This window comes from Lepidochelys kempii, unplaced genomic scaffold (genome assembly GCF_965140265.1).
Source record: "Lepidochelys kempii isolate rLepKem1 unplaced genomic scaffold, rLepKem1.hap2 scaffold_148, whole genome shotgun sequence".
NCBI lineage: Eukaryota > Metazoa > Chordata > Testudines > Cheloniidae > Lepidochelys > Lepidochelys kempii.
This window is the reverse complement of record NW_027333605.1, coordinates 48,952-76,321: the sequence shown is the minus strand read 5'-3', so window position 1 is coordinate 76,321 and position 27,370 is coordinate 48,952. Positions and strand designations below refer to the sequence as shown.

The window sequence follows — 27,370 nt, the reverse complement described above, 5'->3', positions numbered from 1 at the left end:
GTGTGGGGGCATGGAGGGGTGTATACGGGGAGGGAGGGGTGTGGGGGCATGGAAGAGTGTGTATAGGGATTGAGGGATGTATGGGGGTGATGGAGGGGTGTATAGGGCTGTATGGAGGATGGAGGGGAGTGAGGGATGTATGGGGGGGATGGAGGGGTGTATAGGGCTGGATGGAGGGGAGTGAGGGATGTATGTGGGGGATGGAGGGGTGTATAGGGCTGGATGGGGGATGGAGGGGAGTGAGGAGGATGGATGGAGGGGTGCGTGAGGGGTATATGGGGCTGGATGGAGGGAGGAGGGGTGTGGGGGCATGGAGGGGTGTGTATAGGGATTGAGGGATGTTTTGGGGGGATGGAGGGTGGGTATAGGGCTGGATGGGGGATGGAGGGGGTGAGGGTATATGGGGATGGCACAATGGAGGGGTGTGGGGAGGGGGTGAAGAAATGTGTATGGGGAGGAGGAAGGTAGATTAGATCCCCCCCCCAGTTCCGATGCCCCCCAAGCCCCGTCTCCGATCTGTGGGTGCCCTGCGGCTAATGCCCCCCCTGCAGGGATCTGGGCGCTGTGTGGGAGGCAGGGCCCCTGCTGCTCTCTGGGGTTCAGGGCCGGCTCCTGCCTCCCCTGGGCCGAGGGGCTGGGACCCAAACCCCGTGTGCCCTGGCGGGGGCCAGGGACATTCTCCTTGCCAGCCGCCAGGGGTCACTGCTCCACCCCACATCTTGCAGCAGACACCAGCCTAGGGACCGGTGGTAAATCCAAACGCTGCCAGCCTCCAGCATCAATGGCCTTCCTTGTGCCTCACCCCAGAGCCAGCCGCCTTTCAGGGCCAGGTCAGGGGTCCCTGTATAAACATCCCCCGTGCTCCACCCCAGACCTGGCTGCATCTCACCGAGCTCCTCTTCACCCCCAGGCCGATGGACCCATGCCGGTGGCCGCGCTTGCCCCGGAGGTCAGGCCGGGGCTGCATCTACGTCGCCTTCGCCGGCCTATGCCTTGCAGTGTTGTACCGCTGGGCCTGGAGACGGGGCTGGTGCTGCAGCTTGGGGGCCGGCAGGGGGCCCGGGGGGCACCAGCCGCGCCAGGGAGAAGATCATCCGGGGCCTCAACGCGTCCCCGGGGACCAACAGCGCCGCCTTTCCCTCCAGCAAGGCCAGCCGGATGCCTGGGTCCCCTGGGGAGGGGCCTAGGCCCCCCCAGCCAGGGGCCGGCTCCCCGGAACTGGCAGCTTCTCCCGGCGCCCGATGGAGGTGCTGTTCGGGAGGGGACCCCACGGCTCAGTGGCCCTGGGGGCCCCTTGCCCTGGCACCTCTGGAAGGAGGAGATGTCCCCCGCAGATGCTGGGCCCACGGCTCCAGCGCGTCTTCAAGAGCTACCAGGCCGGACACAAGTACCAGGTGCCCCCCGAGGCCGGGGCCGGGTGGACAGGGCCGGGGCTGCTGTGCCAGCTGAAGGCTCGGGTGACGGTGCGGACCCTGCACCCGGGGGAGGGGCCCTTCTCCGCCCCCGAGTGGAGGGGGGTCCTGCCCCAGAGGGACCTGGTGGAGGAGCTGGGCCCCCTGCACACCTGCGCTGTGGTGAGCTCGGCCGGGTCCCTGCAAAATTCGGGCCTTGGCAAGGAGATCCGTGAATGCACGGGGAGCGTGAAGGCAGGTGGCCCGATTTGCACAAGTGGTGTGCTAGCAGAAGCAGCCCCATTTGCACAAGGAGGGTGTGAGCGTGAGCAGCCCCATTCGCACAGGGGGCACTCGGGGGCGTGCGACCTCTCTGCCCAGACGCCCACGAAGCGGAGCTGAGGTTCAACGCGGCCCCGACGGCCGGCTACGAGCGCGACGTGGGCTCCAAAACCACCCTGCGGCTGCTCAACTCCCGGGGGGCGGGGGGGAGGAGCCAGGGAGGGTCAGCGGGGGCAGTTCTGGAGCTGGAGGTGAGGGATGGGGGGGGTTTGCAGGGGTGGGGAGGAGGCAGCTGGGGGGTTGCAGCGTATGGGAAGAGGTGGTTGGGGGAGCTGGGGGGTGTAGTAGGGCGGGGAGAGGCGCTTGGGGGGGTTGCAGGGGAGGGGGTGGTTGGGGGGCTGGGGGTGTAGTAGGGTGGGGGAGGAGGTGGTTGGGGGGCTGGAGGTTTGCAGGGCGGGGGAGGAGGCGGTTGGGGGGCTGGGTGGTTGCAGGGCAGGGGGAGGGGGCACTTGGGGGGCTGGGGGGTTGTAGTAGGGCGGGGGGAGGCGGTTGGGGGGCTGGGGGGGTTGCAGGGGAGGGGGTGGTTGGGGGGCTGGGGTTGTAGTAGGGTGGGGGAGGAGGCGGTTGGGGGGCTGGAGGTTTGCAGGGTGGGGGAGGAGGCGGTTGGGGGGCTGGGTAGTTGCAGGGCAGGGGGAGGGGGCAGTTGGGGGGCTGGGGGGTTGTAGTAGGGCGGGGGGAGGCGTGTGGGGGACTGGGGGTTGCAGGGAAGAGGAAGGAGTGGTTGGGGGGGTTGCAGGGTGGGGGAGCAGGCAGCTGGGGGGTCGCAGAGCAGGGGAGAAGGCGGTTGGGGGGCTGGGGGGTTGTAGTAGGGCAGGGGAGGAGGCGGTTGGGGGGCTGGGGGGGTCGCAGGGCAGGGAAGGAGGCAGTTGGCAGGGCTGGGGGGTGCAGGGCAGGGGGAGGGGTGGTTGGGGGCTTGCGGGGGAGGGAGCAGTTGGGGAGCTGGGAGTTGTGGGGCAGGGGGCAGTTGGGGGGCTGGGGGTTCGCAGGGCATGGGCGGAGACGGTTGGGGGGGTGTGACGATGTGGAACTGTTCTTAATGTTTCCTCTGAATAGTGTAGGGGTGCCTCAGTTTCCCCTAGGCAGTTCTTTAGTATTTAGGGGGTGGGAGAAGGGCGTATGACCATTGCAGAGCCCTAGAGGGCAGGTGTGTGCAGGGGGCTGGACACAGGGAATGGCCGACACCCTGTTTCCTGGCCACTGATGGCCTGGGCCCTTCCCCCCTGCAAGAGCTAAAGGGTTGGAGAACAAAGGAATCCGGTGACCTCCTGGCCCAGCAAAGGGACAAAGCCCAGAGGAGGAGGGGCTGGAGGGAGTTTCAGTTTGGGGCTGGCTGGGACATGGAGTGAAGGGCAGACGGGGTTGTCTGGCTCACTGCCCCCAAAATGGACCCAGCTGAGGGGTCCCGGTCTCTGCACCTACAAGCTCTGTGTTAGACCATGTCCCTGTCGTCTAATAAACCTTCTGTGTTACTGGCTGGCGGAGAGTCCCGTCTGACTGCGGAGTTGGGGGGCAGGACCCTCTGGCCCCCCCAGGACCCCGCCTGGGCGGACTCACTGCGGGAAGCGCACGGAGGGCCAGAGAGGATGCTGAATGCTCCGAGGTCAGACCCAGGAACGGGGAGGCCGGGGGAGCTGTGTGTCCTGCAGACAGGCTGCTCCTTGAGAGGAGACTTCCCCAGAGTCCTGCCTGGCTTCATGGGGAGCAATTCCAGAGCATCGCCCGGGGACTTGGGAAGAGCGGAGTGATGGCCTGTCACCGTCTCCTGAAGAAGGACTTTGTAACCCGGTGCAGAAAGAGAGGGTTGAGCATTGGAAAGTTCACCAAGGCACAGTTCATCGTGCAGCTGGAGGAGGATGACCGCTCTAAGGAACAGATTCCTGACCCCAAATGGGGCTATAGCAGGATCTGGGAGCAGCTGGAGTGGGAGCCAGGCATCCCCAAGACTCCTGTCCCCGACCAGACAGGGGTCTTCACGATCGGGTTCCCCATCGGGGGATCGGAGACGGACGGGATTGGAGCTGAGTCCGAGAGAGCAAGAGGACTGTGAGGGACAGCGAGAGCCCAAGAAAGAGCTGCAGAAGCAGCAGCAGCATGAACTGGCGGTGGTGGGGTGGAGAGGCCTAGGGGACCTCCCCGGGGTGAGTGGGGATAGACCCCGGGGGGCCAGTTCCGCAGGGAACCTCGAGACGAAATTGCTGCCCCTGGTTAAGGAGGGGGGGGATGTGGATGCCACCTCACTGCCTTTGAGCAGGCTGGAGATTTGAACCGGGGGACCCTGCGGAAAAGCCCCGGTGTCTAGCTCCCTTGCTGGGTCCCAAGGCCGTAGACTCCGTCAGCCAGATGGGTGGGGAGGTGGACAGGCTCCCACTCCTGGTCCCAGCCTATATGTCTGTGTGGAGGTTCCTGGGGCCAGGCCCCTCAGACCCCCAGTGGGAACGGAAGGTGATGGTCAATGGAGAGACATTCCTGGGGTGGCGAGATCCTGGGACAGAGAGAACTGGTGTCAGGCCCTGGGTGGTGCAGCCTCAGATGCTGAGGGGCTGGGTGAGCTGGGTGAAGGTCCCAGGGACGAAGCCCCTCGCCCTGCCTAGGGCCCAGATCCCCGTGCAGACCCAGAAGGGGTGGGGCTGGCTGGTTGTTAGGGTTCTCCAGGACACCAGCTGCGAGACCCTGTTGGGGGGTGACTGTCTCTTTGGGACAGGATCCAGGCCTTACTCCTGTAAGGGCCAAGGGTTTGAATTTGAATCCAGGGGCGGAGAGGGAAATGGTCAGTGAAAATGCAGATGACCTGGCTGGCAGCAGGGAGGAGCGGCTAGGCTCAGGCTACCTGCCTGCCTGTAACCAGACCCCTGGGGCTGGGTGGGACAGAGAGATGCTCCCTGCCCCCTTGCACACCGGAACGGGGAGGGCTCAGGGGGCTCACGCTGTCTCTGATGCTGTGAGGAAAGCAGCGAGCTCGCTGCCTACCCCCACTGGGACAGCAAGGGCAGTGCTGAGCAAGGGGGGAGATAAGACCCCAGCTGAGTCGGGGGGAGACACAGGCAGGGCAGGGGATCTGTGGGGAGTGGCAAGGTGCTTGGTAAGGAAAGTCTGGATGAGCCTAGGCAGCCTTGTGAGCTGATGGCTGTGTCTAGTCAGCAGGGTGGGAAGGCAAGGAGAGTGGAAGCTGAGTGTCCCTGGACCTTACCTGTTAGCTGGGTGGAGAATTGGGACAGGGAAGGAAACGTGCCTGTGTCTGTCAGGGGTATTGACTTGCCTGTGGAGGGAGCTACCCTGATCTCCAAGCAGTTGTCTGTGACCAGCCTTGTGTGCTGGGACCAGGGGAATGAGATCCCAAGCTGTGTGTCTGGGAAAGGAGAAGGTGTGTCCGGCTCTTCTTTGTCTGTGGAGCAGACAGAAGGGGCCTTTCAGCCTGTGATGGTTGAGGGTCGTGCAGTTGTCTCAGAGTTGGTTCTGGATTCAGCCAAAGCCCAGGAATGGAAGGGTCCTAAGTTTGGGTCTGCTCAGGAGAATGACCCTGTAACTAGGTCACATCCACTTAGTGTCTATGTAAAAAGAAAAGGAGGACTTGTGGCACCTTAGAGACTAACCAATTTATTTGAGCATAAGCTTTTGTGAGCTACAGCTCACTTCATTGGATGCATACTGTGGAAAGTGTAGAAGATCTTATTATATACACACAAAGCATGAAAAAATACCTCCTCCGACCCCACTCTCCTGCTGGTAATAGCTTATCTAAAGTGATCACTCTCCTTACAATGTGTATGATAATCAAGTTGGGCCATTTCCAGCATAAATCCAGGTTTTCTCAACCCCCACTCCCCCCCCCGCCCACACACTCACTCTCCTGCTGGTAATAGCAGTGTCTATGTAAAATCCCAGAGACCAGACAATTCTGGTGCTTGTATTTTGCCTGTTGCTCATGTGTGGCTGGGAAAGGGTGCAGCAACTCTGTCTAATCAGAGTGAGATCCTAGCCGGGGCACAAGGAGAGCATGAAGGTGATGTGATTGTGTTACCTACTGAGGGTGTGGAAACCTGTAGCAAGAAGGAAAAGATTCCTGAACATGTGTGTGGCAAAGGGAAGGAGAATGCTTCTAACCTTTTATCTAGGAAGTCTGTAAGTTTGCCTGAAAGGGGATTGTGTAGGAATCCGTCGGATGGGCCAGAGGTAATTCTGGATGTAAGGGAGACCCAGAAAGAGTCTGTTGTTGCTCAGGAAAGTGTTCCCCTAGAGCAAGCCCTAGGTAAAGAGGGTAAGAGCAGAATTTCTGTGAGGGGGTGAATTGTTGCATAGAAAAGCCCTCGGGAAAGGAATCCTCATGGAGTCTTTGCAATCAGTTTACTGCAACTGAAGGGTGTGAAAGTGATTTAATCAAGAAAGTTTCAGTTCCTAACAGCCAGAAATTTTCTGTTGTGAATGGATCCACTGACTGTCCTGTTGAAAGACCCAGCGTGAATAGCTTTGAGAAGGTCTCAGATGAAGTGAAAGCTGTTAAGAAAGTTAAACAGTCCTATAACCAAATGGCTGTGTTTGGCCAGTTTGTGGGGAGAAGACCCAATCCCAGTTTGACCCCTGGGGTTTTGGGGGTGGCCAAAGGGCACAGGCCGCATAAACCTTCCCACATGCGGCCTGCGAGTGCTATCGACCACCCCCGACCGAAGGGAGGGCGTGAAACTGGAAGGGCCTGGTGTAACTAGTGTACCTAGTGACAGAGGATGTGGAAAAAGCTAATGTACTCAATGCTTTTTTTGCCTCTGTCTTCACTAACAAGGTCAGCTCCCAGACTGCTGCACTGGGCATCACAAAATGGGGAGTAGATGGCCAGCCCTCTGTGGAGATAGAGGTGGTTAGGGACTATTTAGAAAAGCTGGACGTGCACAAGTCCATGGGGCCGGACGAGTTGCATCCGAGAGTGCTGAAGGAATTGGCGGCTGTGATTGCAGAGCCATTGGCCATTATCTTTGAAAACTCGTGGCGAACCGGGGAAGTCCCGGATGACTGGACAAAGGCTAATGTAGTGCCAATCTTTAAAAAAGGGAAGAAGGAGGATCCTGGGAACTACAGGCCAGTCAGCCTCACCTCAGTCCCTGGAAAAATCATGGAGCAGGTCCTCAAAGAATCAATCCTGAAGCACTTGCATGAGAGGAAAGTGATCAGGAACAGCCAGCATGGATTCACCAAGGGAAGGTCATGCCTGACTAATCTAATCGCCTTTTATGATGAGATTACTGGTTCTGTGGATGAAGGGAAAGCAGTGGATGTATTGTTTCTTGACTTTAGCAAAGCTTTTGACACGGTCTCCCACAGTATTCTTGTCAGCAAGTTAAGGAAGTATAGGCTGGATGAATGCACTATAAGGTGGGTAGAAAGCTGGCTAGATTGTCGGGCTCAACGGGTAGTGATCAATGGCTCCATGTCTAGTTGGCAGCCGGTATCAAGTGGAGCGCCCCAAGGGTCGGTCCTGGGGCCGGTTTTGTTCAATATCTTCATAAATGATCTGGAGGATGGTGTGGATTGCACTCTCAGCAAATTTGCGGATGATACTAAACTGGGAGGAGTGGTAGATACGCTGGAGGGGAGGGATAGGATACAGAAGGACCTAGACAAATTGGAGGATTGGGCCAAAAGGAATCTGATGAGGTTCAATAAGGATAAGTGCAGGGTCCTGCACTTAGGACGGAAGAACCCAATGCACCGCTACAGACTAGGGACCGAATGGCTAGGCAGCAGTTCTGCGGAAAAGGACCTAGGGGTGACAGTGGACGAGAAGCTGGATATGAGTCAGCAGTGTGCCCTTGTTGCCAAGAAGGCCAATGGCATTTTGGGATGTATAAGTAGGGGCATAGCGAGCAGATCGAGGGACGTGATCGTTCCCCTCTATTCGACATTGGTGAGGCCTCATCTGGAGTACTGTGTCCAGTTTTGGGCCCCACACTACAAGAAGGATGTGGATAAATTGGAGAGAGTCCAGCGAAGGGCAACAAAAATGATTAGGGGACTGGAACACATGAGTTATGAGGAGAGGCTGAGGGAGCTGGGATTGTTTAGTCTTCAGAAGAGAAGAATGAGGGGGGATTTGATAGCTGCTTTCAGCTACCTGAAAGGGGGTTCCAAAGAGGATGGCTCTAGACTGTTCTCAATGGTAGCAGATGACAGAACGAGGAGTAATGGTCTCAAGTTGCAGTGGGGGAGGTTTAGGTTGGATATTAGGAAAAACTTTTTCACTAAGAGGGTGGTGAAACACTGGAATGCGTTACCTAGGGAGGTGGTAGAATCTCCTTCCTTAGAGGTTTTTAAGGTCAGGCTTGACAAAGCCCTGGCTGGGATGATTTAACTGGGAATTGGTCCTGCTTTGAGCAGGGGGTTGGACTAGATGACCTTCTGGGGTCCCTTCCAACCCTGATATTCTATGATTCTATGATTCTAACTCCTACCAAGGAATGGGAGAGATGCTGGGGCATCCATGGGAACGTGGGTGGCTTCAAACTTCCCCAGGTCACTGGTACAGTGAACCCGCTCAGTTCGATCTCGAAGGGCGGAGAGATGTGACGAAGTTGGACTGTTCTTAATATTTCCTTTGAATAGTGTGGGGGTGCCTCAGTTTCCCCTAGGCAGTTCTTAAGTATCTAGGGGGTGGGATAAGGGTGTATGATCATTGCAGAGCCCTAGAGGGCAGGTGTGTGCAGGGGTCTGGACACAGAGAATGGCCGACACCCTGTTTCTTGGCAACTGATGGCCTGGCCCTTCCCCCCTGCAAGGTGAGAGCTAAAGGGTTGGAGAACAAAGGAATCCGGTGACCTCCTGGCCCAGGAAAGGGACAAAGCCCAGAGCAGGGGGGGCTGGGGAGAGTTTCAGTTTGGGGCTGGCTGGAGACATGGAGTGAAGTGCAGACGGGGCTGCCTGGCTCACTGCCCCCCAAAATGGACCCAGCTGAGGGGTCCCGTTCTCTGCACCTACAAGCTCTGTGTTAGACCATGTTCCTGTCGTCTAATAAACCTTCTGTGTTACTGGCTGGCTGAGAGTCCCGTCTGACTGCGGAGTTGGGGGGCAGGACCCTCTGGCTGCCTCAGGGCCCCGCCTGGGCGGACTCGCTGGGGGAAGCGCACGGAGGGGCAGAGGAGGCTGAATGCTCCGAGGTCAGACCCAGGAAGGGGGAAGCCGGGTGAGCTGTGTGTCCTGTAGACAGGCTGCTCCCAGAGAGGAGACTTCCCCAGAGTCCTGCCTGGCTTCATGGGGAGCAGTTCCAGAGCATCGCCCAGGGACTCCATGACAGGGGGGTCGCAGGGCAGGGGAGGAGGCGGTTGGGGGGGTAGGGGGGTTCGCAGGACAGGGAAGGAGGTGGTTGGGGGGCTGGAGGTTTGCAGGGCAGGGACGGAGGTGGTTGTGGGGCTGGGGGGTTGGAGGGTGGGGGAGGAAGCATTTGGGGGACTGTGCTGCTCTCCCCCTAACTAACCCCACCCCCACCCCCCAGCTGATGGCGTCCAAGGAGCACCACTTTCTGGACAATCCGCTCTACGACTCCGGGGGGCTGGTGGCCTGGGACCAGCCACGTACGCAACCGACCTGCAGGAGGTGAGACCTGGGGGGCCAGGGAGGGACTGGCTGCCTTGCCCATGGGGCCAGGGGAATGGGGGTTATGGATGGTTGGTGCGCTGCAGGATCATGGGACGGGGTCCCTGCGGGGACGGGGGTCTGTAGCGGGTTGTGGGGACCCTTCCCTGAGCGGGTGAGTTTCCAGTGGGCCCCACAGGGGCCGGCTCTTGGCCCCCGGCAAGTCCTGGGATGGACGCAGACGGGGGAAAGGGGGCCGAGGCTGGGGCCTCAGATGGCAGGGGTGGACCCCAGCCGCACCCCAGCCTCACCCCCGAACACTCCTCCATGGCCCCCTAGGAGGGCGCGCCCCACGGTTTGGCTGGAGAAGAAGGTGTAGGGTTTTCACAGTGCTGGATTAACCCTGGGTGATTCCCCGAGGGGCCTGTGGGGTCACCATCGGTGGGGTCACCATCGGGGCAGTTTCTCGGAGCGAGCCGCGCCAGGAATGAGTGGGGGGCCAGGTCTCTGGCCGGTGTCCCATGGGGGGTCGGACGGGATCCCGCCCAGCTTTGGACTCGATGAATTCCCTTGGGGGGACCCTGGGGCGGGTGCGGGGTGTTCAGGGCACCGCGGGAGTGCTGGGAGGTGGCGGGCAATGGGGGGGATGTGGGGCATTCATTCCCCGTGGGGGCCCCCTGGGGGTGGGGTGTATGGGGTGCTGCAGGGATGTGGGTGCCGAATGTCCCAGGTTAAAGTCGGGGGGCTGGGGAGGACACATTGGGGGTGATGGGCACCAGGGCCCTGCTGAGCACAGCGGGATGGGGGGGGCTGTGAGGGGGCCTGACAGTGGTTCCGAAGCCGGAACGACCCCATCCTGTGGGGGGTCCTGGGGGCTGTGTTGGGGGGCTGAGGGGCTGCATTGGGGTATCAGTGGGGGGCTGGAGAGATCTGTCTCTCTCACCGACCGGCCCCTCCCTGTAGTGGTAGCGGGGCCCCTGACGACCCCATCTTCACCCAGCTCCGGGTGGGGTGGGGCGGGTGCAGCGCCCCCACCAGGCCGCCCACGGCGCCCCCACCAGGCCGCCCACGGCCTGCACCCGCAGTTCCAGTGGCAGCTCTGGGACCTGCTCCAGGGGAGCGCGGCCGAGGTCGTTCGGGGTGAGCCCCCCCGCGGGACTGCCCGGGACCCCCCCCTGGAACCACCCCCCCACGACTGCCCGGGACCCCCCTGGAACTACCCCCCGCGGGACTGCCCGGGACCCCCCGAGCACCTCCCCTGGAAGCACCCCCACGCGACTGACCAGGACCCCCCCGGAACCCCCCCCACGACTGCCCAGGACCACCAGCAGTTGCCCTGGCATCCCCCCTGGAACCACCCCCCCACGACTGCCCAGGGCCCCTGAGCACCTCCCCTGGAACCACCCTCCACGGGACTGCCCGGGACCCCCTGAGCACCTCCCCTGGAAGCACCCCCCCACGACTGCCCGGGACCCCCCAGCACCTGCCCCTGCACCCCCCCCAGAACCCCCCCCGACCAGCCAGGAACCTCCCCAGCACCCCCCCAGGAACCACCCTCCCATGATTGCCTGAGACCCTCCCAGCACCTGCCCCAGCACCCCCCCAGAACCCCACCATGACCAGCCAGGAACCCTCTCCCGGCACTCCCACTGGAACCACCCCCCGGGACCCCCCAGCACCCCCGTGGAACTCCCCCGGCACCTGCCCGGGCATCCCCCCTGGAACCTCCCCACGACTGCCCGGGACCCCCCAGCACCCCCCGGAAGCCTCCCCACAACTGGCCAGGCCCCCCCCCGGCACCTGCCCCAGAGCCCCCCCACGACCAGCCAGGAACCTCCCCAGCACCTGTCCCGGCTCCCCCTGGAACCACCCCCCACAACTGCCCCGGGACCCCCCAGAACCCCCCTGGAACCACCCCCCCACGACCAGCCAGGAACCCCCCCGGTACCCCCCAGGAACCACCTCCCCCACGACTACCTGGGCCCCCCCAGCACCCCCCTTGGAACCCCCCCCCACAACTGCCTGGGTCCCCCCCGGCACCTGCCCCGGCCCCCCCCAGGAACCACCCCCCCATGACTGCCCCGGGACCCCCCAGCACTCCCCTGGAACCACCCCCCCACGACTGCCTGAGACCCCCCCGGCATCTGCCCCAGCACCCCCCCAGAACCCCTCCATGACCAGCCAGGAACCCCCCCAGCACCCCTCCCGGAACCACCCCCCCACAATTGCCTGGGACCCCCCAGCACCCCCCTGGAACCCCCCAAGCACCTGCCCCAGCACCCGCCCTGGAACCCCCTCCACGACTGCTGGGACCCCCCTGGCACCTGCCCCAGCACCCCCCCTGGAACCCCCTTCACGACTGCCCGGGACCCCCCCGGCACCTGCCCCAGCACCCCCTCTGGAACCCCCTCCACGACTGCCCAGGACCCCCCCCGGCACCCCCCCATGACCAGCCAGGAACCCGCCCAGCACCTGCCCCAGCACCCCCCCTGGAACCACCCCCTGACAACTGCTCGGGACCCCCCCGGCACCTGCCCCAGCACTCCCCCCCCAGAATGCCCCTATGACCGCCTAGGGACCCCCTCCCCAGCACCTCCCACAGCACCTGTCCTGGCACCTGCCCCAGAAACCCCCCTGAACCCCCCCCGACCGGCCAGGGACCCCCCCAGCACCTGCCCCGGCACCTGTCCCAAACCCCTCATCCCTGAGGCCCCCCCTTGGAAACCCCTCTGAAACCCCTCCACACGACCAGCCAGGGATCCCCCCGGCACCTGTCCCGGCATCCCCCCTGGAACCCCTCCACGACTGCCCAGAGACCGCCTGGCACCCCCTGCCTTGTGTGTGTCCCCCCATGGGGCAGTGACCCCCTGTTGGCTGGGCGCGGCTGAAGGGTCGGTGCCCCCTGGTGGCTGGGAGGGGCAGTGCCCCCTGGTGGCTGGGAGGAGCCGGGAGGGGCAGTGCCCCCTGGTGGCCAGGAGGGGCAGTGCCCCCTGGTGGCTGGGAGGAGCCGGGAGGGGCAGTGCCCCCTGGTGGCCGGGAGGGGTGGTGCCCCCTGGTGGCTGGGAGGAGCCGGGAGGGGTGGTGCCCCCTGGTGGCCGGGAGGAGGCGGGAGGGGTGGTGCCCCCTGGTGGTTGGGAGGAGCCGGGAGGGGCAGTGCCTGTAGGCCCCCCTATGGGGTAGTGCCCCCTGGTGGCCGGGAGGGGCGGTGCCCCCTGGTGGCTGGGAGGAGCCGGGAGGGGCAGTGCCCCCTGGTGGCTGGGAGGAGCCGGGAGGGGTGGTGCCCCCTGGTGGTTGGGAGGAGCCGGGAGGGGCGGTGCCTGTAGGCCCCCCTATGGGGCAGTGCCCCCTGGTGGCTGGGAGGAGCTGGGAGGGGCAGTGCCCCCTGGTGGCTGGGAGGAGCCAGGAGGGGCAGTGACCCCTGGTGGCTGGGAGGAGCTGGGAGGGGCAGTGCCCCCTGGTGGCCAGGAGGGGCAATGCCCCCTGGTGGCTGGGAGGAGCCAGGAGGGGCAGTGCCCCCTGGTGGCCGGGAGGAGCCGGGAGGGGTGGTGCCTGTAGGCCCCCCCATGGGGCAGTGCCCCCTGGTGGCCGGGAGGGGCGGTGCCTGTAGGCCCCCCACGGGCCAGTGACCCCGCTCTCTGCCCCCCAGGCACGGTGCTGATGACGTCCCTTTGCCGGCTGGTGCAGTTGTGTGAGTTCCTGCCCTCGCAGCGCCGGACCGACCGGTGTCACGAGCCCTTCCGGGAGGCGGCCTGTTCGCTGGGCGCCTACCACCCGCTGCTCTTCGAGAAGAGCCTGGTGCTCGCAGGAACCGTGGCTCCGACACTGACGTCTCCCTGCACGGCCGGGTCACGCTGCCAGGGCTCGGCACCCTGAACTGCACCGGGGCCCCCCGGGGGGGGTGAGTGCCCCGCACTGCAGGGGGGCACCTTGGGGGGAGGGGGGAGCACCCCGAACTGCAGGGGGTGCCTGTGGGGGATGATCACCCTGAACTGCAAAGTTCACCCTGTCCACCCTGTCGCCCTGGAAGGTGGAGCACCCCGAACTGCAGTTCCCCAGGGAAGATGCCCCCCCCCCAAGCCCCACAGTCCCCTACCTAGGCAGGGCATGGAGGAAATGGTGCAAGGATGGAGCAATGGGAACATGGGGAAGCGACAGGGGGGGCCTGCGGGGGGGGCAGCGCTAGGGACTGGGGCTCCCCCACCCCGCCAGAGTCAACCTAGGGTTGCCAACTTTCTGACCCCCTAATTCTGCCCGTTCCCTGAGGCCCCGCCCCTTTCCCTGAGGCCCCGCCCCTTTCCCTGAGGCCCCGCCCCTTTTCTCGAGGCCCCGCCCCTTTCCCTGAGGCCCTGCCCCCGCTTACTCCATTCCCCCTCCCTCTGTGGCTTGCTCACCCTCACTCACTTTCAGTGGGTGGGGGAAGGGGGTTGGGGGGCAGGAGAGGGGGCGGGCTCTAACTGAGGGGGCGGGAGAGGGGGCGGTCTCTGGGGTGGGACCAGAAATGAGGGGTTCAGGGTACAGGAGGGGGTTCCAGGCTGGGGCAGGGAGTTGGGATGCTGGCTCTGGGGTGGGGCCAGGGATGATGGGTTTGGGGTGCAGGAGGGGAGTGAGGGCTCTGGGGTGCAGGAGGGGGCTCCGGGTTTGGGAGGGCTCAGGGCTGGGGGTTGAGGTCCAGGAGGGGGTACAGACTCTGGGAAGGGGGCGCAGGCTCTGGGGTTGGGCCAGGGATGAGGGGTTTGGGGTGCAGGGGGGGCTCTGGGTTTGAGGGGGCTCAGGGCTGGGGCAAGCTTCTTGCATGTCCTGGGGCACCGCACTGTGCCCCAGAAGCGGCCAGCAAGTCTGGGTCCTAGGCAGGCCGGGGGGGGGGCAGGAGGCTCCATGTGCTGCCCCCCCCCCCCGAATTGGCCAGTTCACGGCCAATGGGAGTGCAGAGCCGGTGCTCGGGGCAGGAGCAGCACACGAAGCTCTATGGCCCCCCTGCCTTGGAGCCGAGGGACTCGCCTGCTCTAGCCCCACAGCACCGTGACCGGGGGCTGACCGGAGTCGCCAGGGACCCTTTAGGACCAGGTACCGGACCCCTGGTCGCCTAATTTCAACCCCTTGGGCTGCCTTGCTTTGCCGCTGAGCAGGGCACCAAGTTCCCATGGAACCGGGGGGGTGCGCTGGGTCCCCTGGAACTGGGGGGGCTCTGGGTCCCCTGGAACTGGGGGGGGCGCTGGCGTGTACGTGCTCTCAGTTATTTTTAAATAAACGACTGTGGAAACCCCCCCCTCCCCCGTGCTGTGGTTGCTGAAATTCCAGCCAAGCCCACAGACAGACCCCCCCCCAACTGGGCGCTCAGCCCCCCCATTAGCTCCCCCGCCCCCCCAGCTGGGTGCTCGGCCCCCGCTTAGCTCCTCCACCCCCCCAGCTGGGTGGTCGGCCCCCGCTTAGCTCCTCCACCCCCCCAGCTGGGTGCTCGGCCCCCGCTTAGCTCCTCCACCCCCCCAGCTGGGTGGTCGGCCCCCCCCCGCTCCCCTGGCCCCCCCAGTTCCCCCGGCCCGCCCAGCTGGGCGCTCTGCAGCCTGCAGCAGCCTGGGGTTTGGCTGCACCCCACCGCGTGCGCTCCAGGCCGCCGCAGGTCCCCACCACAGGCTGCTCCCCTGTGGGGCCCCTCGCTGTCAGCGCCTCCTGCCCACGGGCCCTTCACAAACAGCTCCCAGGTCGCTGGGAGGACAGGCCCCCGCCCCAGCACCCGCCTCCTGCCTCGGGCAACCCGCCCCCCAAGTCAGAGTCATCAGAGTCATCAGTACCAGGGAGAGAACCCAGGAGTCCTGGCTCCCAGCCCCCAGCCCCCTCCTTTTCCAGAGCCAGGGGTGGAACCCAGGAGTCCCGGCGCCCTCCCTACACCCCAAAAATAAAGGCTGTCCGGTTAACTGGTAAGTGGGTCCCTGGATAACTGCTGAGGAGTGGGGTATAGTGGGTTTGGGATGGGGGCTGGAAGCCAGGACTCTTGGGTTCTGTCCCCAGCTCTTGGATGGAAGTGATGGCTGGTAGTTGGGGGGCAGGGGGCTGGGAGCCAGGACTCCTGGGTTCTCTCCCGGCTCTACGAGGGGAGTGGAGGCTGGTGGGTTAGAGCAGGGGGGGCTGGGAGCCAGGACTCCTGGGTTCTCTCCCGGCTCTTGGATGGAAGTGACGGCTGGTAGTTGGGGGGCGGGGGACGGGGAGCCAGGACTCCTGGGTTCTCCCCGGCTCTGTGAGGGGAGCGGGGGCTGGTGGATTAGAGCAGGGGAGCTGGGAGCCAGGACTCCTGGGTTCCCTTCCCCGCTCTGGGAGGGGAGCGGGGGCTGGTGGATTAGAGCAGGGGGGCTGGGAGCCAGGACTCCTGGGATCTTCCCTTGCTGCTCCAGTTTCCCCGCCACGTAGCGGGGTGACGGTGACCGCGGGGGCTGCTGCGGAGCAGGGCCTGCTGGCACCTCTGCCCCCGCGGTGGGGGTTATTCTGTGATATTTTTGCTCTCAGGAAGGGCGAGCGGCTACGAAACACACAGCGTGCGACAGGCGCAATGGTGGTTGTGCCGAGCTGCTGCCGGACTCAGTTCCTGCTTTTCTCTTGCTGTACCAGCAGCAAGGCGGCCCGGGCTGGGCAGAGGCCCTGCTGGGTGAGACCCCTTGCCATGGCTCAGGGCTGCTCCAGCCCAGAGGGGCAGCACAGGGAGTGGGGAATCAGGCAGGGTGAGGAGCCTTCAGAGACAGGGTGTGAGGGGCAGGCGGGTAGCCGGGTATGCCTGGGGCTAGGGGGTTGGCTGGGGGATGGGCATGGGGATGGCGGGGGTGGGTGTCCATCTGTGTCCGTCCCTCTCGTGCCTTTGACTTTCCCAGTGGGCCCGATCTGGAAGCGAATTTGGAGCGCGGTGCGTTGGGGAGCGTTTGCCATGAGCTGTGTCCTTTGGCCCCTTCGGCTGAGGCCCCATCCCTCCCCACGGCAATAGACACAAACCCTGTCTAAACATTGTTTCCTCCATAGTGTAGGCGTCACCCGCACCGTGCGTGAGGCAGCAGGGAGGGGGGAGTGTTGACCTGGGGATGGGAGACCTGAGAGCCTGTCACCTGAGCCAGGAGGGGGAGGTGACACCTCTGCCCGGAGGGAGCTGGCTGGGGGGGGGGGTTAGTTTCAGTTTGGGGCTGGGTGGAGGAACACAGGGAACCCCAGGGCTGGGGTCTGAGCTCCCTGCTCCCCCAGAGGGACTTGACTGAGGGGTCCTGGTTGTACCCACAAGCTCTGTTGTGGACTGTGTTCCTGTTGTCCAATAAACCTTAGAATCATAGAATCATAGAATATCAGGGTTGGAAGGGACCCCAGAAGGTCATCTAGTCCAACCCCCTGCTCGAAGCAGGACCAATTCCCAGTTAAATCATCCCAGCCAGGGCTTTGTCAAGCCTGACCTTAAAAACCTCTAAGGAAGGAGATTCTACCACCTCCCTAGGTAACGCATTCCAGTGTTTCACCACCCTCTTAGTGAAAAAGTTTTTCCTAATATCCAATCTAAACCTCCCCCACTGCAACTTGAGACCATTACTCCTCGTTCTGTCATCTGCTACCATTGAGAACAATTGAGTAACCTTCTGTGTTACTGGCTGGCTGAGAGTCACGGTGAATCCCAGGAAGAGGGGTGCAGGGCCTGGACTCCCCCACTCTCCATGACACCTTGTTCCGTCACTAGGCCCGAGCCCCAGGAAATTGCTCTGGTGAAAATCCTGGGGTGGGCTGTGGTGTCGGAGGAGGCAGGACCTAACTGTTCCCAGCACGGGGGCGGGCACATGGCGTCTCCATGGGTGTGGGTGGGCACCCCCGTGGATCCTTGGTGCTGATGACCCAGGACACGGTCTCTCTGCTCTCGCTGGGCCAGAGGCTATTCGCTGTTGTACTTAATCCAGGTCACTGATGAAGTACAATGATGAGGTCAACTACCTGAAGGGGGGTCCAAAGAGGATGGATCTCAGCTGGTCTCAGTGGTAGCAGATGACAGAACGAGGAGCAATGGTCTCAAGTTGCAGTGGGGGAGGTCTAGGTTGGATATTAGGAAACACTATTTCACGAGGAGGGTGGTGAAACACTGGAATCCGTTCTCTAGGGAGGTGGTGGAATCTCCTTCCTTCGAGGTTTTTAAGGTCAGGCTTGACAAAGACCTGGCTGGGATGATTTAGTTGGGGATTGGTCCTGCTTTGAGCAGGGGGTTGCACTAGATACCTCCTGAGGTCCCTTCCAACCCTGCTAGTCTATGATTCTGTGAAGATAAACTCCCTGCTGATGAACTGGGGGTGGGGGAGGAAGCAAAGACTGACAGATAATTGGTAAGTAAGTGTGAGGCTGGGACAGTTGTATGGCGCTCAGCTGGGCCCAGCCAAACCCAGTGAGATGGATAACAACAGCCGGGGCACAGTTATACATCGGGGAACGAGGAAGCCAGGCCGTACTGCAGCACGGCAGGGGATTGAATCCTGGATAGTGGCGACTGGAAAGGACTTAGGGGGCATGGTGGGCAAACAATTCCACCCGCGTGCCCAGCACGCTGCTGGGGGAAAAGGGCCAATGTGATCCTCAGATGGAGAAACGGGTGGAGTGAGAGGAGCAGGGTGGAGTGTTTACACAGTGCTGATCAGATGGATACTGGCTACTGTGCCTAGCTCCGCTGTCCAGGTTATCAAGGGGAGGCTGAAAAGTTGGCAAAAAGGCAGAAAAAAAGCCCCAGTGATTCAGGATTCGAGGGCTGGAGGAAATGTCTTTACCGTGAGGGACTCAATGCGTTTCGCTTCTCAAAAATCAAACTGACTTTGCTTCCAGTGTCTACGTAGCTTCAAGGGGAGAAAATACCAGGTACTAATGGGGTCTTCAACATAGCAGAGAAAGGCAGAGCAAGAACCAATGGCTGGGCGTTAAAGCCAGACACGTTCCAGCTAGAAATCACAATTGTTCGCAGTGCGGGTGATTAACCATGGGAACAAACTCCCCCGAGCAGTGGTGGATGGTCCCTCTCTCGGACTGGAGCCTTTCTGGGAGATGCTTTAGTCCAGCACAAGTGACTGGGCTCCATGCAGGGCTAGCTGGCCAGGATTATGCAAGAGACCCTGCTGGTGTAATGATTTCATGGGAGACTAGCCAATTTAATGATCCCTTCTGCGCCGGGATTTCCATCCCCACAGGGAAGAGGGGAGGTCGGCAGAGGGTCTCTCTTTTTGGTGGCCAGTGGGGGGCACGGGTGGGGGCATCCCTGGTAGTTTGCTCTGACGGGTTTAAAAGGGGCAGACGACATAACGCTTTCCTAGCCTGTGACATTTCCAGCGATGGCTGGTTTCACAGGTGTGAAGACAGGTTGACAGCTCTGAACGCTTTGAAGGGTGGAGCAGCTGTTGTCTATTCATGGCTCAAACTCAGTCACGTTGCCCAGGGAAGCAGCCCCCGTCCTGTTTGCTGCTTCCAAGAGTCTCTCATCTGCCCTCTGCCAAACCCCCGACACAACTTCTGAAGTAAAATCTGAGGCCCGGCACCGCAAAGGCTGTCTACACACATTTCTCAGAAACCTGCCCAGGGCAGGGCTCAGCCTTGCGGCACGCGGGCACTGCCAAGGGCTGCAGCATGTCCCCTTGCGCCTCTCGTGCGGTCTGGGGCCAGGCTGCCTGCGAATCGTGCAAACGTGACTGTGTGTCGGCTCCAGCCACTTTTACCCTCAGTAAGGATTTCAGTGTTGGTTCTCCAACAGGGCCGAGGGGGCCGGACCCCAGCTGGGATCAGTCCCAAGGGCCGAGATCAGCTGGGGGAGGCCGAGTCTGCGCCCTAGCCTGGCGCTTTGTAAGGATGGCAACATTTTGATGGTTTCCATGATTTTTATTTTAGGGGGGGAGCTGATTCTTGGGAAACCTTCCCGCAAACAGCCTCCAACCTGGATCAGTGACGTTACCCGGGATCCCCATGAGACACGGCGCTTTCCACGTCAATCCAGGTAAGTGTCTCGGTTCTAGAGCACGTAGAAAAAATGGGTAGTAAAGAGTCACAGAGTATCAATCTTAACCATAACGGTGCTACTCCGGCCCTCCTTTCCTCCGTCCATCCAACCATCCCTCCCTCCCTCCGGCCCTCCATCCTTCCCTCCTTTCCTCCCTCCATCCATGCTTCCTTCCTTTCCTCCCTCCCTCCCTTTGTCCATCCTTCCCTCCCTTCATCCCTCCCTCCGACCCTCCATCCCTCCATCCATTCCTCCCCCTTCCCTCCATCCCTCAGTCCATCCTTCCATCCCTCCCTCCTTCCCACCATCCATCCATCCCTCCCTCCCTCTTTCCTTTCATCCATCCATCCCTCCTTTCATTCTTCCTTTCTTTCTTCCATCCATCCATCCTTCCCTCTTTCCTTCCCTCCATCCTTCCTTCCGAATGATTTCCTTCTCCCTGCCCCAGGAGCTTGCTGGAACCCGACTCCTGGTAGCAGGCCCAGTTCTTTGGTGCAGGCTTCATCTCCCAGGGCTGTTCGAACCCCCCCCCACCATCACACACACGCAATCTCTGAGCGAGCAGACCCAAAGCAGGCCCCAAGCCACAGACAAACACAAACAAACTCAGCCGATAGCATCTTTGCACAATCCCCCAACGGACGGACGTGGTGGTGGTGGAGGGGGCGGGGGGCAGAAAGGGCTTGTGGCTCAACATGCTGTAACTTCTGAGCATGAAACATGAGGCAGATTCCCGCTATAGTCACCCCTGCTGGTGCCTCTCAATCTCAACCTGCTCTAGCCCCCTGCTAGCCCAGCCCTGGGTCCCCCTCCCCCAGCTCTGCTGGTGCCCCTCAGTCATGCCCTAGACTTCGCCTCCCCACGGTTTGGTGGGTGAGAACCGGATGATAACAGAGGAAAGATAATTCCTTCGAAGTGTCTTGTTTGCACAAATGCTGAGCTATTTTTTCCTCTCCCTGCATAAGGTTGCCCCCATTGCTACCTGCGATCTGTGGCTGCTGACTCAGCCGTGTCCTCTCCTCACTGATGACATTGGCGGGGCAGCCAACAGCTCGACATGGCTTTGCCACCCTCACGGCCTTTGGAGAGAGGAGATGCAGTGTCTCACCAGGGCAGAGGCCAGGACTTTGTTCAGCCAAACACTTAGCAAACTGCCCGGCTCAGATTCCCTCACCCCCAAGGGCTTAGCTATTGCCTGAGAAATGCAACTGCGTCTTAACATAGATTTGTTAACAACAGCTGTTCTGTTCCCCTGGGTAGATTGCTTTAAATCCAAGTGAGTCAAGCCACTGACACAAATCAGCAAGCAGGAAATCTTGTTTTAAATCATCGGTTTTAATCTTCTTTTGCCTTTGTACTTCATTATTTTCCTAAAGAAAGGTAGATTCTCATTGGTTGGTATAATTTGGGACCTTTCTTTTGTGAACCAGGATGATACAGTGTATCTAACCTCATTTAGTCAAGCAGTTACACAGCATAACATACTTTTATCAGTCCTCATTTTAACATTTGTTGTGATGTTAGAAAATGGTGAATGACACATTTCCTATTGACAAGATGAGGAACTTTTTACTCGTCATTTGGTCATGCTGCATTTGGGTGGAAACTGGAATTCAATGCACAAAACCAGCATTTTAAATTTGTTTTTGTTGCGTAAATCAAACTATTTTACATGTGCTGGACACGTGAAGAGAAAAAGGAAGTTTTCAAACTATGTTTTGCATTTAAAACTGATGGATTTATTAAACAGAGGAACTATTAGTATCTGCAGTCAAGTGAATTGAACTTATTGTTTCTGGTCACCTCACCCTTCAAGATTTTAGAATTAGTAGATCTCATCCTCACACCTAGTTTTTATTCAGGTATTGGAAGAGGAAAAACAAGCTTTCCTGCTTTTTCAACTCGCACTCCATGTCACACAGAATCATGAAGATTAGGGCTGGAAGAGACCTCAGGAGGTCATCTAGTCCAACCCCCCTGCTCAAAGCTTTGAACTGAACTATCTGAATAAACTTCAATGAAGAAAATATTCCCTCTGCACCTCGTGAAGAAACTACTGGCCTCACCGTCAACAAACTGTGGTTTCCGGTGCTTAGCCAGTGACATCCACCAATTCAGTGGTTTCATGTCCTGCTTGAATATCGTTGCCACTGTTGACCTGAGTCGTTCACCAATATTCGGAGTGCAGGGGTTGTTTCCACTGGAGGGGGGGTGGGGGGGGGGAGAAACTGATGATGGTCTCAAGCATTTATTTGACGCCATCCTGTTTATTTACAAAGCTAGCACTCTGCCCAAAAGCTCCTTCTCTTCGCCATTTCTCAGCGCTTCTCTGGCTGTCTCTTGGGACTTCCTGCTGTTAGTTCTGTGTGCTGCTGTGGCCTTTCTGCTCCCTCTTTCACACGGACCCAGACCCAGCTCTCTCCCTCCGACAACCAGCTTTCTCACTCCAAGGAGAACCCCGCAGACTTGGGCTTGGTTTTGTGTGGGTGGCTCCTAGTGTTTCGAGCGACTGTTCCACAAAGGGGCTCTGTTCCTCTGTACATTTGTCGTGAATTCAGGATGGCTACTACACCCACCAGCTTCAATTAGGCTTTGCTCAATCCCCAGCATAATAACAGCATTACTTTTAAAAAATAATTATTAAAAAATTAAAATTTAAATTTAATTAAAAATTAAAAAATAATTATTATTTTAATACATTATAGTGTGCCTCAATCCTGGATTGCAGCCCCCTGCTAGCCCAGCCCTGGGCTCCTCCCAGCTCTGCCAGTGCCCCTCACTCCCGACCCGCAGCCCCTGCTAGCCCAGCCCTGGGCTCCCCCCAGCCCTGCCGGTGCCCCTCACTCCTGACCTGCAGCCCCTGCTAGCCCAGCCCTGGGCCCCCCAGCTCTGCCGGTGCCCCTCACTCCCGACCCGCAGCCCCCTGCTACCCCAGCCCTGGGCTCCCCCCAGCCCTGCCGGTGCCCCTCACTCCCAACCCGCAGCCCCCGCTAGCCCAGCCCGAGGCAGTCTCCTGGTGGTGGTGCTCTGTACAGGGTGGGTTTCACAAGGCCAGATGGATCCATTGTGATCCTCTCCTCTGATCTCTTCCCTTACCCAAACCACAGGATGACTCCCTATTTAGGGATTGAAATTAGGGGCTTGATTTTCGGCAGAACTGGGCCCTGGGCAATCTCTCGCCCGCATGGCCCCCCGCCCAGCTGCAGTGGGGAGTTCCAGGCGCTCAGCAACGCTGAGGATCAGATCCAGGTTTGTCTCTTATGTGTCTGTGTCTCAAGCCCGTGGTTTCCCTGAAGAGACTTCTGCTTTTCTGCATTAGCCACCCTTGTTCGTGTGACTTCACCCTGCCCCTCCTGCCCACTGCCCTGTCTATCCATCTGTTTATCATTCACTTGGGCAGCGATGGTTGTCTGGGCAAAGTGTCTGCCCAGCGCTGGGCACAGCAGGCCCTAATCCCCGACTTGGGCGTCCACAGCACAGAGACAGTCTGGCTACAATGGGCCAGGTGGCCCTGCGATAGAAAATGGGGTGTCTTCTCTTCAGCTTCACAGAGGGACAGTTAATGACCAGGAAGAAACCTACTGTGGGGGGCGATTATCCCACTGCTGCCACCGCAAGTTCTCATGCCAGGATGCTGCCGCTGCAGGAGACAAGACGGGCCTCGGTTCCGGTCCCGCCTGGTGCTGCCTAAGGATCTCTGCCCGTAAGTACCAGCTCGAGCAAACAGGCTTTCTCACCACAGGCGGCTTCCACAACAACAGACGTCTTCTGGGCATGTTGAAATTTTTCACAGGTTTTGGCCAACTGAAAATTTGACAAATCCTCCAAAAGTGTCATTGACAATGGACGTTTCCAGTTCAACCCAAAAGCCATTTTCCACTGGAAAAGATTTTTCTACCCTCTCTGCGAAGTTGCTGAATGAAGAGATGTCTGGTCCTCATGTTCTCCTTTATCCCACAGGAAAAGGCAGAACAAGATGCAACGGACGGACAAATTCAGACTGAAAAGAAGTAGCGAAGGTTTCAGAAGGGATGGGAATTAACCTCAGGACTATGGTGTATTGAAAATTGTATTGCAATTATAAGCCGTCACTTTAAATCCTAGAATAGCAGGGTTGGAAGGGACCCCAGGAGGTCATCTAGTCCCACCCCCCTGCTCAAAGCAGGACCAATCCCCAACTAAATCATCCCAGCCAGGGCTTTGTCAAGCCTGACCTTAAAAACCTCAAAGGAAGGAGATTCCACCACCTCGCTAGGTAACCCATTCCAGTGTTTCACCACCCTCCTAGTGAAATAGTGTTTCCGAATATCCAACCTAGACCTCCCCCACTGTAACATGAGACCATTACTCCTCGTTCTGTCATCCTCTTTGGAACCCCCTTTCAGGTAGTTGAAAGCAGCTATCAAATCCCACCTCATTCTTCTCTTCTGCAGACTAAACAATCCCAGTTCCCTCAGCCTCTCCTCGTAAGTCATGTGCCTCAGCCCACTGATCATTTTCGTTGCCCTCCGCTGGACCCTCTCCCATTTGTCCACATCCCTTCTGTAGTGGGGGGACCAAAACTGGACACACTACTCCAGGTGTGGCCTCACCGGTGCTGAATAGAGGGGAATAATCACTTCCCTCAATCTGTTGGCAATGCTCCTATTAATACAGCCCAATATGCCATTGGCCTTCTTGGCAACAAGGGCACGCTGCTGACTCAGGGGTTTTCCTGGTCCTACTTGCAGGCTGGGGGCTCTGTAGGGAAGTAGGAGATCTGGCTCTAGCATTGGCCAGTCTGCAGATGGCCTACCACAAAATGGGGTGAGTTGGGCCTTTCTGCCTTATGGAGCAGCCTGCTTTCTCTCTCTCTGTTTCGGTTTGTGTGTGACAGGGCTCTGGATTCTAAGTAGTAAACTAATGTTGCTTTGCAACCCTACAGCAAGGGTGTTTTATGTTTTTATCTAATGTGTGTGCACGTCTGCACATGCATGCCATGAACATACAGGGGCTAACTGACTCAGGGATGGGGGCGAATTCTCCAGCATGTGGAAATTAGGCATCTCTTTCTTATAGTTCCTCAGATCTGGGTTGTATGCAGGAGCCCGGTGCTGGGGCGATATGAGACCCCAGAATGTTCCCACAAATCTATTTAATCCCGGGCTCCTCTTTGACCCCACGGCCAGTGGGACGCACTCACTTCTTCCCTGATTTCTCCTAGGTTGAAGACGGGCGGTGCTCGGAGAGATCGTGGATCACGGAGCCACGTGTGGGGCAGCATCTGGTGCTCAGTGGGGCCGATGTTTCCCTGACCCTCGTGGGACACTGCCCCAGCTTGTCCCTCGCGTGGCCTGGAGCTTTGCAGCAAGATGACCTCCAATTACAGCAGCAACAGCAGCTCGACGGACCCGGTCTTCGTGGGGCTGTACGCCCTCATCTTCACGCTGGGGCTGGTGCTCAACCTGGCCGCCCTCTACATCTTCTTCCGCTGCAGCAGCGTCCGCTCCTTCACCACCGTCTACATGAAGAACCTGGCCGTCTCCGACCTGCTGCTAGTGGTGTCGCTGCCCGTCCGGATCTATTACTATAGCGGGCGGCCCAGTCTGGGAGTCCAGGTCTGCGAGATCACGGGGCTGCTGCTGCTGGTCAACATGTACGGGAGCATCTTCCTGCTGACCTGCATCAGCGGGGACCGCTGCATGGCCGTCTGCTTCCCCCTGCACCCCCGGGTCAAGGCGCTGCGCAAACAGGCCAAGTACATCTGCCTGGGCGTCTGGCTGCTGAGCTGTGCCGGTACCGTCCCCACCTACTTCACCCAGCCTGGGAAGGAGCTGCCGTGGGACCACTGCTTCGACAACAAGCCCAAGTACGTCACCCAGCCCAGCGTGTCCTCGGCCATGGCTCTGTGCTTCGTCCTGCCGCTGCTGGTCATGGTGGTCTGCTCCTGGGCCCTGCTCCGAGCCATCCAGCGCAGCGCGGCCGCCCAGATGGAGCTGGTGAACAGCGCCAAGATCCGCAGAATGATTGTGGCCAACATCACCATCTTCCTGGGCTGCTTTCTGCCTTTCCACCTGGTGCTGATCTGCTACCAGGTGGATGCCCTGCAGGGCGACATGCTGGACTTTTCCTACCGCTTCACCTTGCTGGTGGCCTCCGCCAACGCGGCCCTGGACCCGCTGGCCTATTACTTCGCCACCGAGACCTTCCAGCGCATGGTGGTGATGGATAATCTGCGCAAGGCCTGGGGCTTCCACAGTGACAGCGCTGAGGGGCAGAGCCGCTCCCAGACTGCACTTGGGCAATGCGTCTACCTGCAGAACACCATGTCTTTGCCTAACAGCACCCCACTGGTGGGCAGCCCCAACAGGGAGCCCAGGAGCTAACTGGCCATGGGGCTGGGCTCCCCTGGGCAAGGCACAGGGCAGTGGGACATGCATGAGCAGGGCTGGGAGCGAGGGAGGTGTGCAGTTTGGTATTTGGGCATCCCAGGCTGGGTTTGTGCTGGGACGGGGGTGTCGCCGGCTTGGGTTACGATGGGCACTGGGACGTCGCAGGCTGGTTTTGTGCCGGGCGCTGGGACGTCGCAGGCTGGTTTTGTGCCGGGCGCTGGGACGTCGCAGGCTGGGTTTGTGCCGGGCGCTGGGACGTCGCAGGCTGGGTTTGCGCCGGGCGCTGGGACGTCACAGGCTGGGTTTGCGCCGGGCGGTGGGATGGGGGCGTTGTGGGCTTGGGTGGCACTGGGAGCTGGCGGTGGCAGTCTCTTGGCTAGGGAAATGTAGTGCTCGTTGCCCTTTAACTCTGCTCAGAGCTTTGCATGGGTCCCTTCTTGTTCTCACCAGACTGTTAACCCGTGGGAGGTGTTATAATCAGCAAGGGCCCAGCTGTGAACTGTCACCCTGAGCTGCCCAGGGCTCGCAGCCCCATCTCCTCATCGTGGGGCCCAGAGACCCCGAGCTCCCCTTTCCCCCAGCCCGGCTCGCAGCTGCCTCTCCATGCAGCGAGGGCTGCTCAGGGGTGCGTGTGTGTGAAATTGGGCAGAGGGGGGTGTTAATTGGGGCTGAGCCTGCAGGATTGTGGCATGGGGAGGCGTCTCACCATCCCAGGCCTCCACTGCAGCCCGGGGGCCAGCATAGTGCAGCGTTTCCGCCATGTGTGCTGATGGGGTTTGCCCTGAGGTTTCACGCCGAGGCTCCTGGCAAAGGCAGCAGGAATTTCCGCCCTGAGCAGCAAGCGCTTGCGGTTAAACCGCCCCACCCCGGTGCCAAGGATGACTCAGGGCTTGAGCAGCGGCCGCTCCTGCTCTGGGCTCCAGGGGTCCCCAGTTCCGTCCCCAGCTGTCGGTCATCACACGGGCATTTCTACTCTGAGCAGCGTCTGAACCCCAGTGTCCTGTCTGGGCCAGCACCGGGGTGGAACCAAACCCAGAGCTTGAGCATCAGACATGCAGCCTGTGCCAGCCAAGCCCCGCTGAAACGGGCTTTAAGCTGCACGGGGCAGGCCAGGGTTTTGTGAGGTCAGATTTCACAGGAGCGCAGCTCCCATCTGGGTGCATCAAAGAAGTTTTGTCTGCTGCGGGGGTGACCCTCTGGGAGCCTGAAATCCTGGCCTTTAACTGATCGGCCTGGCCAGTCCTGACTCTGCCCCGGGGTTTCGAAGAGTCTCTGTGGCAGCCCAGGGGAGTGGCCAGGCTGGGCGGGCGGCTCTCAGCCCGGGAGCTGGTTAGGGCGGGGAGCCGGGACTCAGGTTCGGGGCCTGACTCTTGGCGGGAACGGAGGGTGACGCCAGAACTCCTGGGCTTCTGCCAAGCGCGTGCCAAATCCTGTCCCCCCTAAACGGCTCCGGTTCCCTGGCGGTGCAATGGAGTTAATGCCACCCGACTTCGGACGGGGGGTGTTTGCTCGCTCGAGATGCCAGGACCCGGTGGAGCCCCGCGGCCCAGCAAAGGGGCCGGAACTCAGCCACTTTGTGACATTTGCACTTTAGCGCCGGCACAGGAGGTAATAGGCACGTCGGGCCAGACGGTGGTATTCAGGGGGCTGCCCCCCCTGCCCTTCCCCTCCACAGGCCTCTGCCAGCATGGGCTGGGCATGCAGCCAGGAACCTCCCCCGTGGAAGGAGGAAC

At 60.4% G+C, this 27,370-nt stretch overlaps 2 protein-coding genes across 8 annotated transcripts in view; both read left to right on the top strand.

The window, feature by feature from the left end:
* The window catches only part of LOC140904501 (beta-galactoside alpha-2,6-sialyltransferase 1-like), a 14,361-nt gene extending 1,201 nt beyond the window's left edge, over positions 1–13,160 (top strand). Inside the window, 6 exon segments of the mRNA XM_073326877.1 lie at positions 873–1,336; positions 1,338–1,623; positions 1,773–1,865; positions 9,203–9,308; positions 10,288–10,427; positions 12,934–13,160. Of these exon segments, the coding sequence (XP_073182978.1) occupies positions 873–1,336; positions 1,338–1,623; positions 1,773–1,865; positions 9,203–9,308; positions 10,288–10,427; positions 12,934–13,160 (1,316 nt within the window).
* On the top strand, positions 13,152–27,370 carry LOC140904507 (lysophosphatidic acid receptor 6-like). Of its 7 annotated transcripts, XM_073326889.1 has the most exons (4): positions 15,020–15,202; positions 19,158–19,263; positions 22,810–22,969; positions 24,470–27,370. In XM_073326889.1, the coding sequence occupies exon 4, from the start codon at positions 24,618–24,620 to the stop codon at positions 25,629–25,631; it is 1,014 nt and encodes a 337-aa protein (XP_073182990.1). In that variant the 5' UTR covers positions 15,020–15,202; positions 19,158–19,263; positions 22,810–22,969; positions 24,470–24,617; the 3' UTR covers positions 25,632–27,370. The 7 variants fall into 7 exon arrangements, 6 of the variants coding, with proteins under 6 accessions (XP_073182988.1, XP_073182986.1, XP_073182990.1 ...); XM_073326887.1 differs by lacking the exons at positions 15,020–15,202; positions 22,810–22,969 and adding an exon at positions 13,152–13,185; XM_073326885.1 differs by lacking the exons at positions 15,020–15,202; positions 22,810–22,969 and adding an exon at positions 14,212–14,351.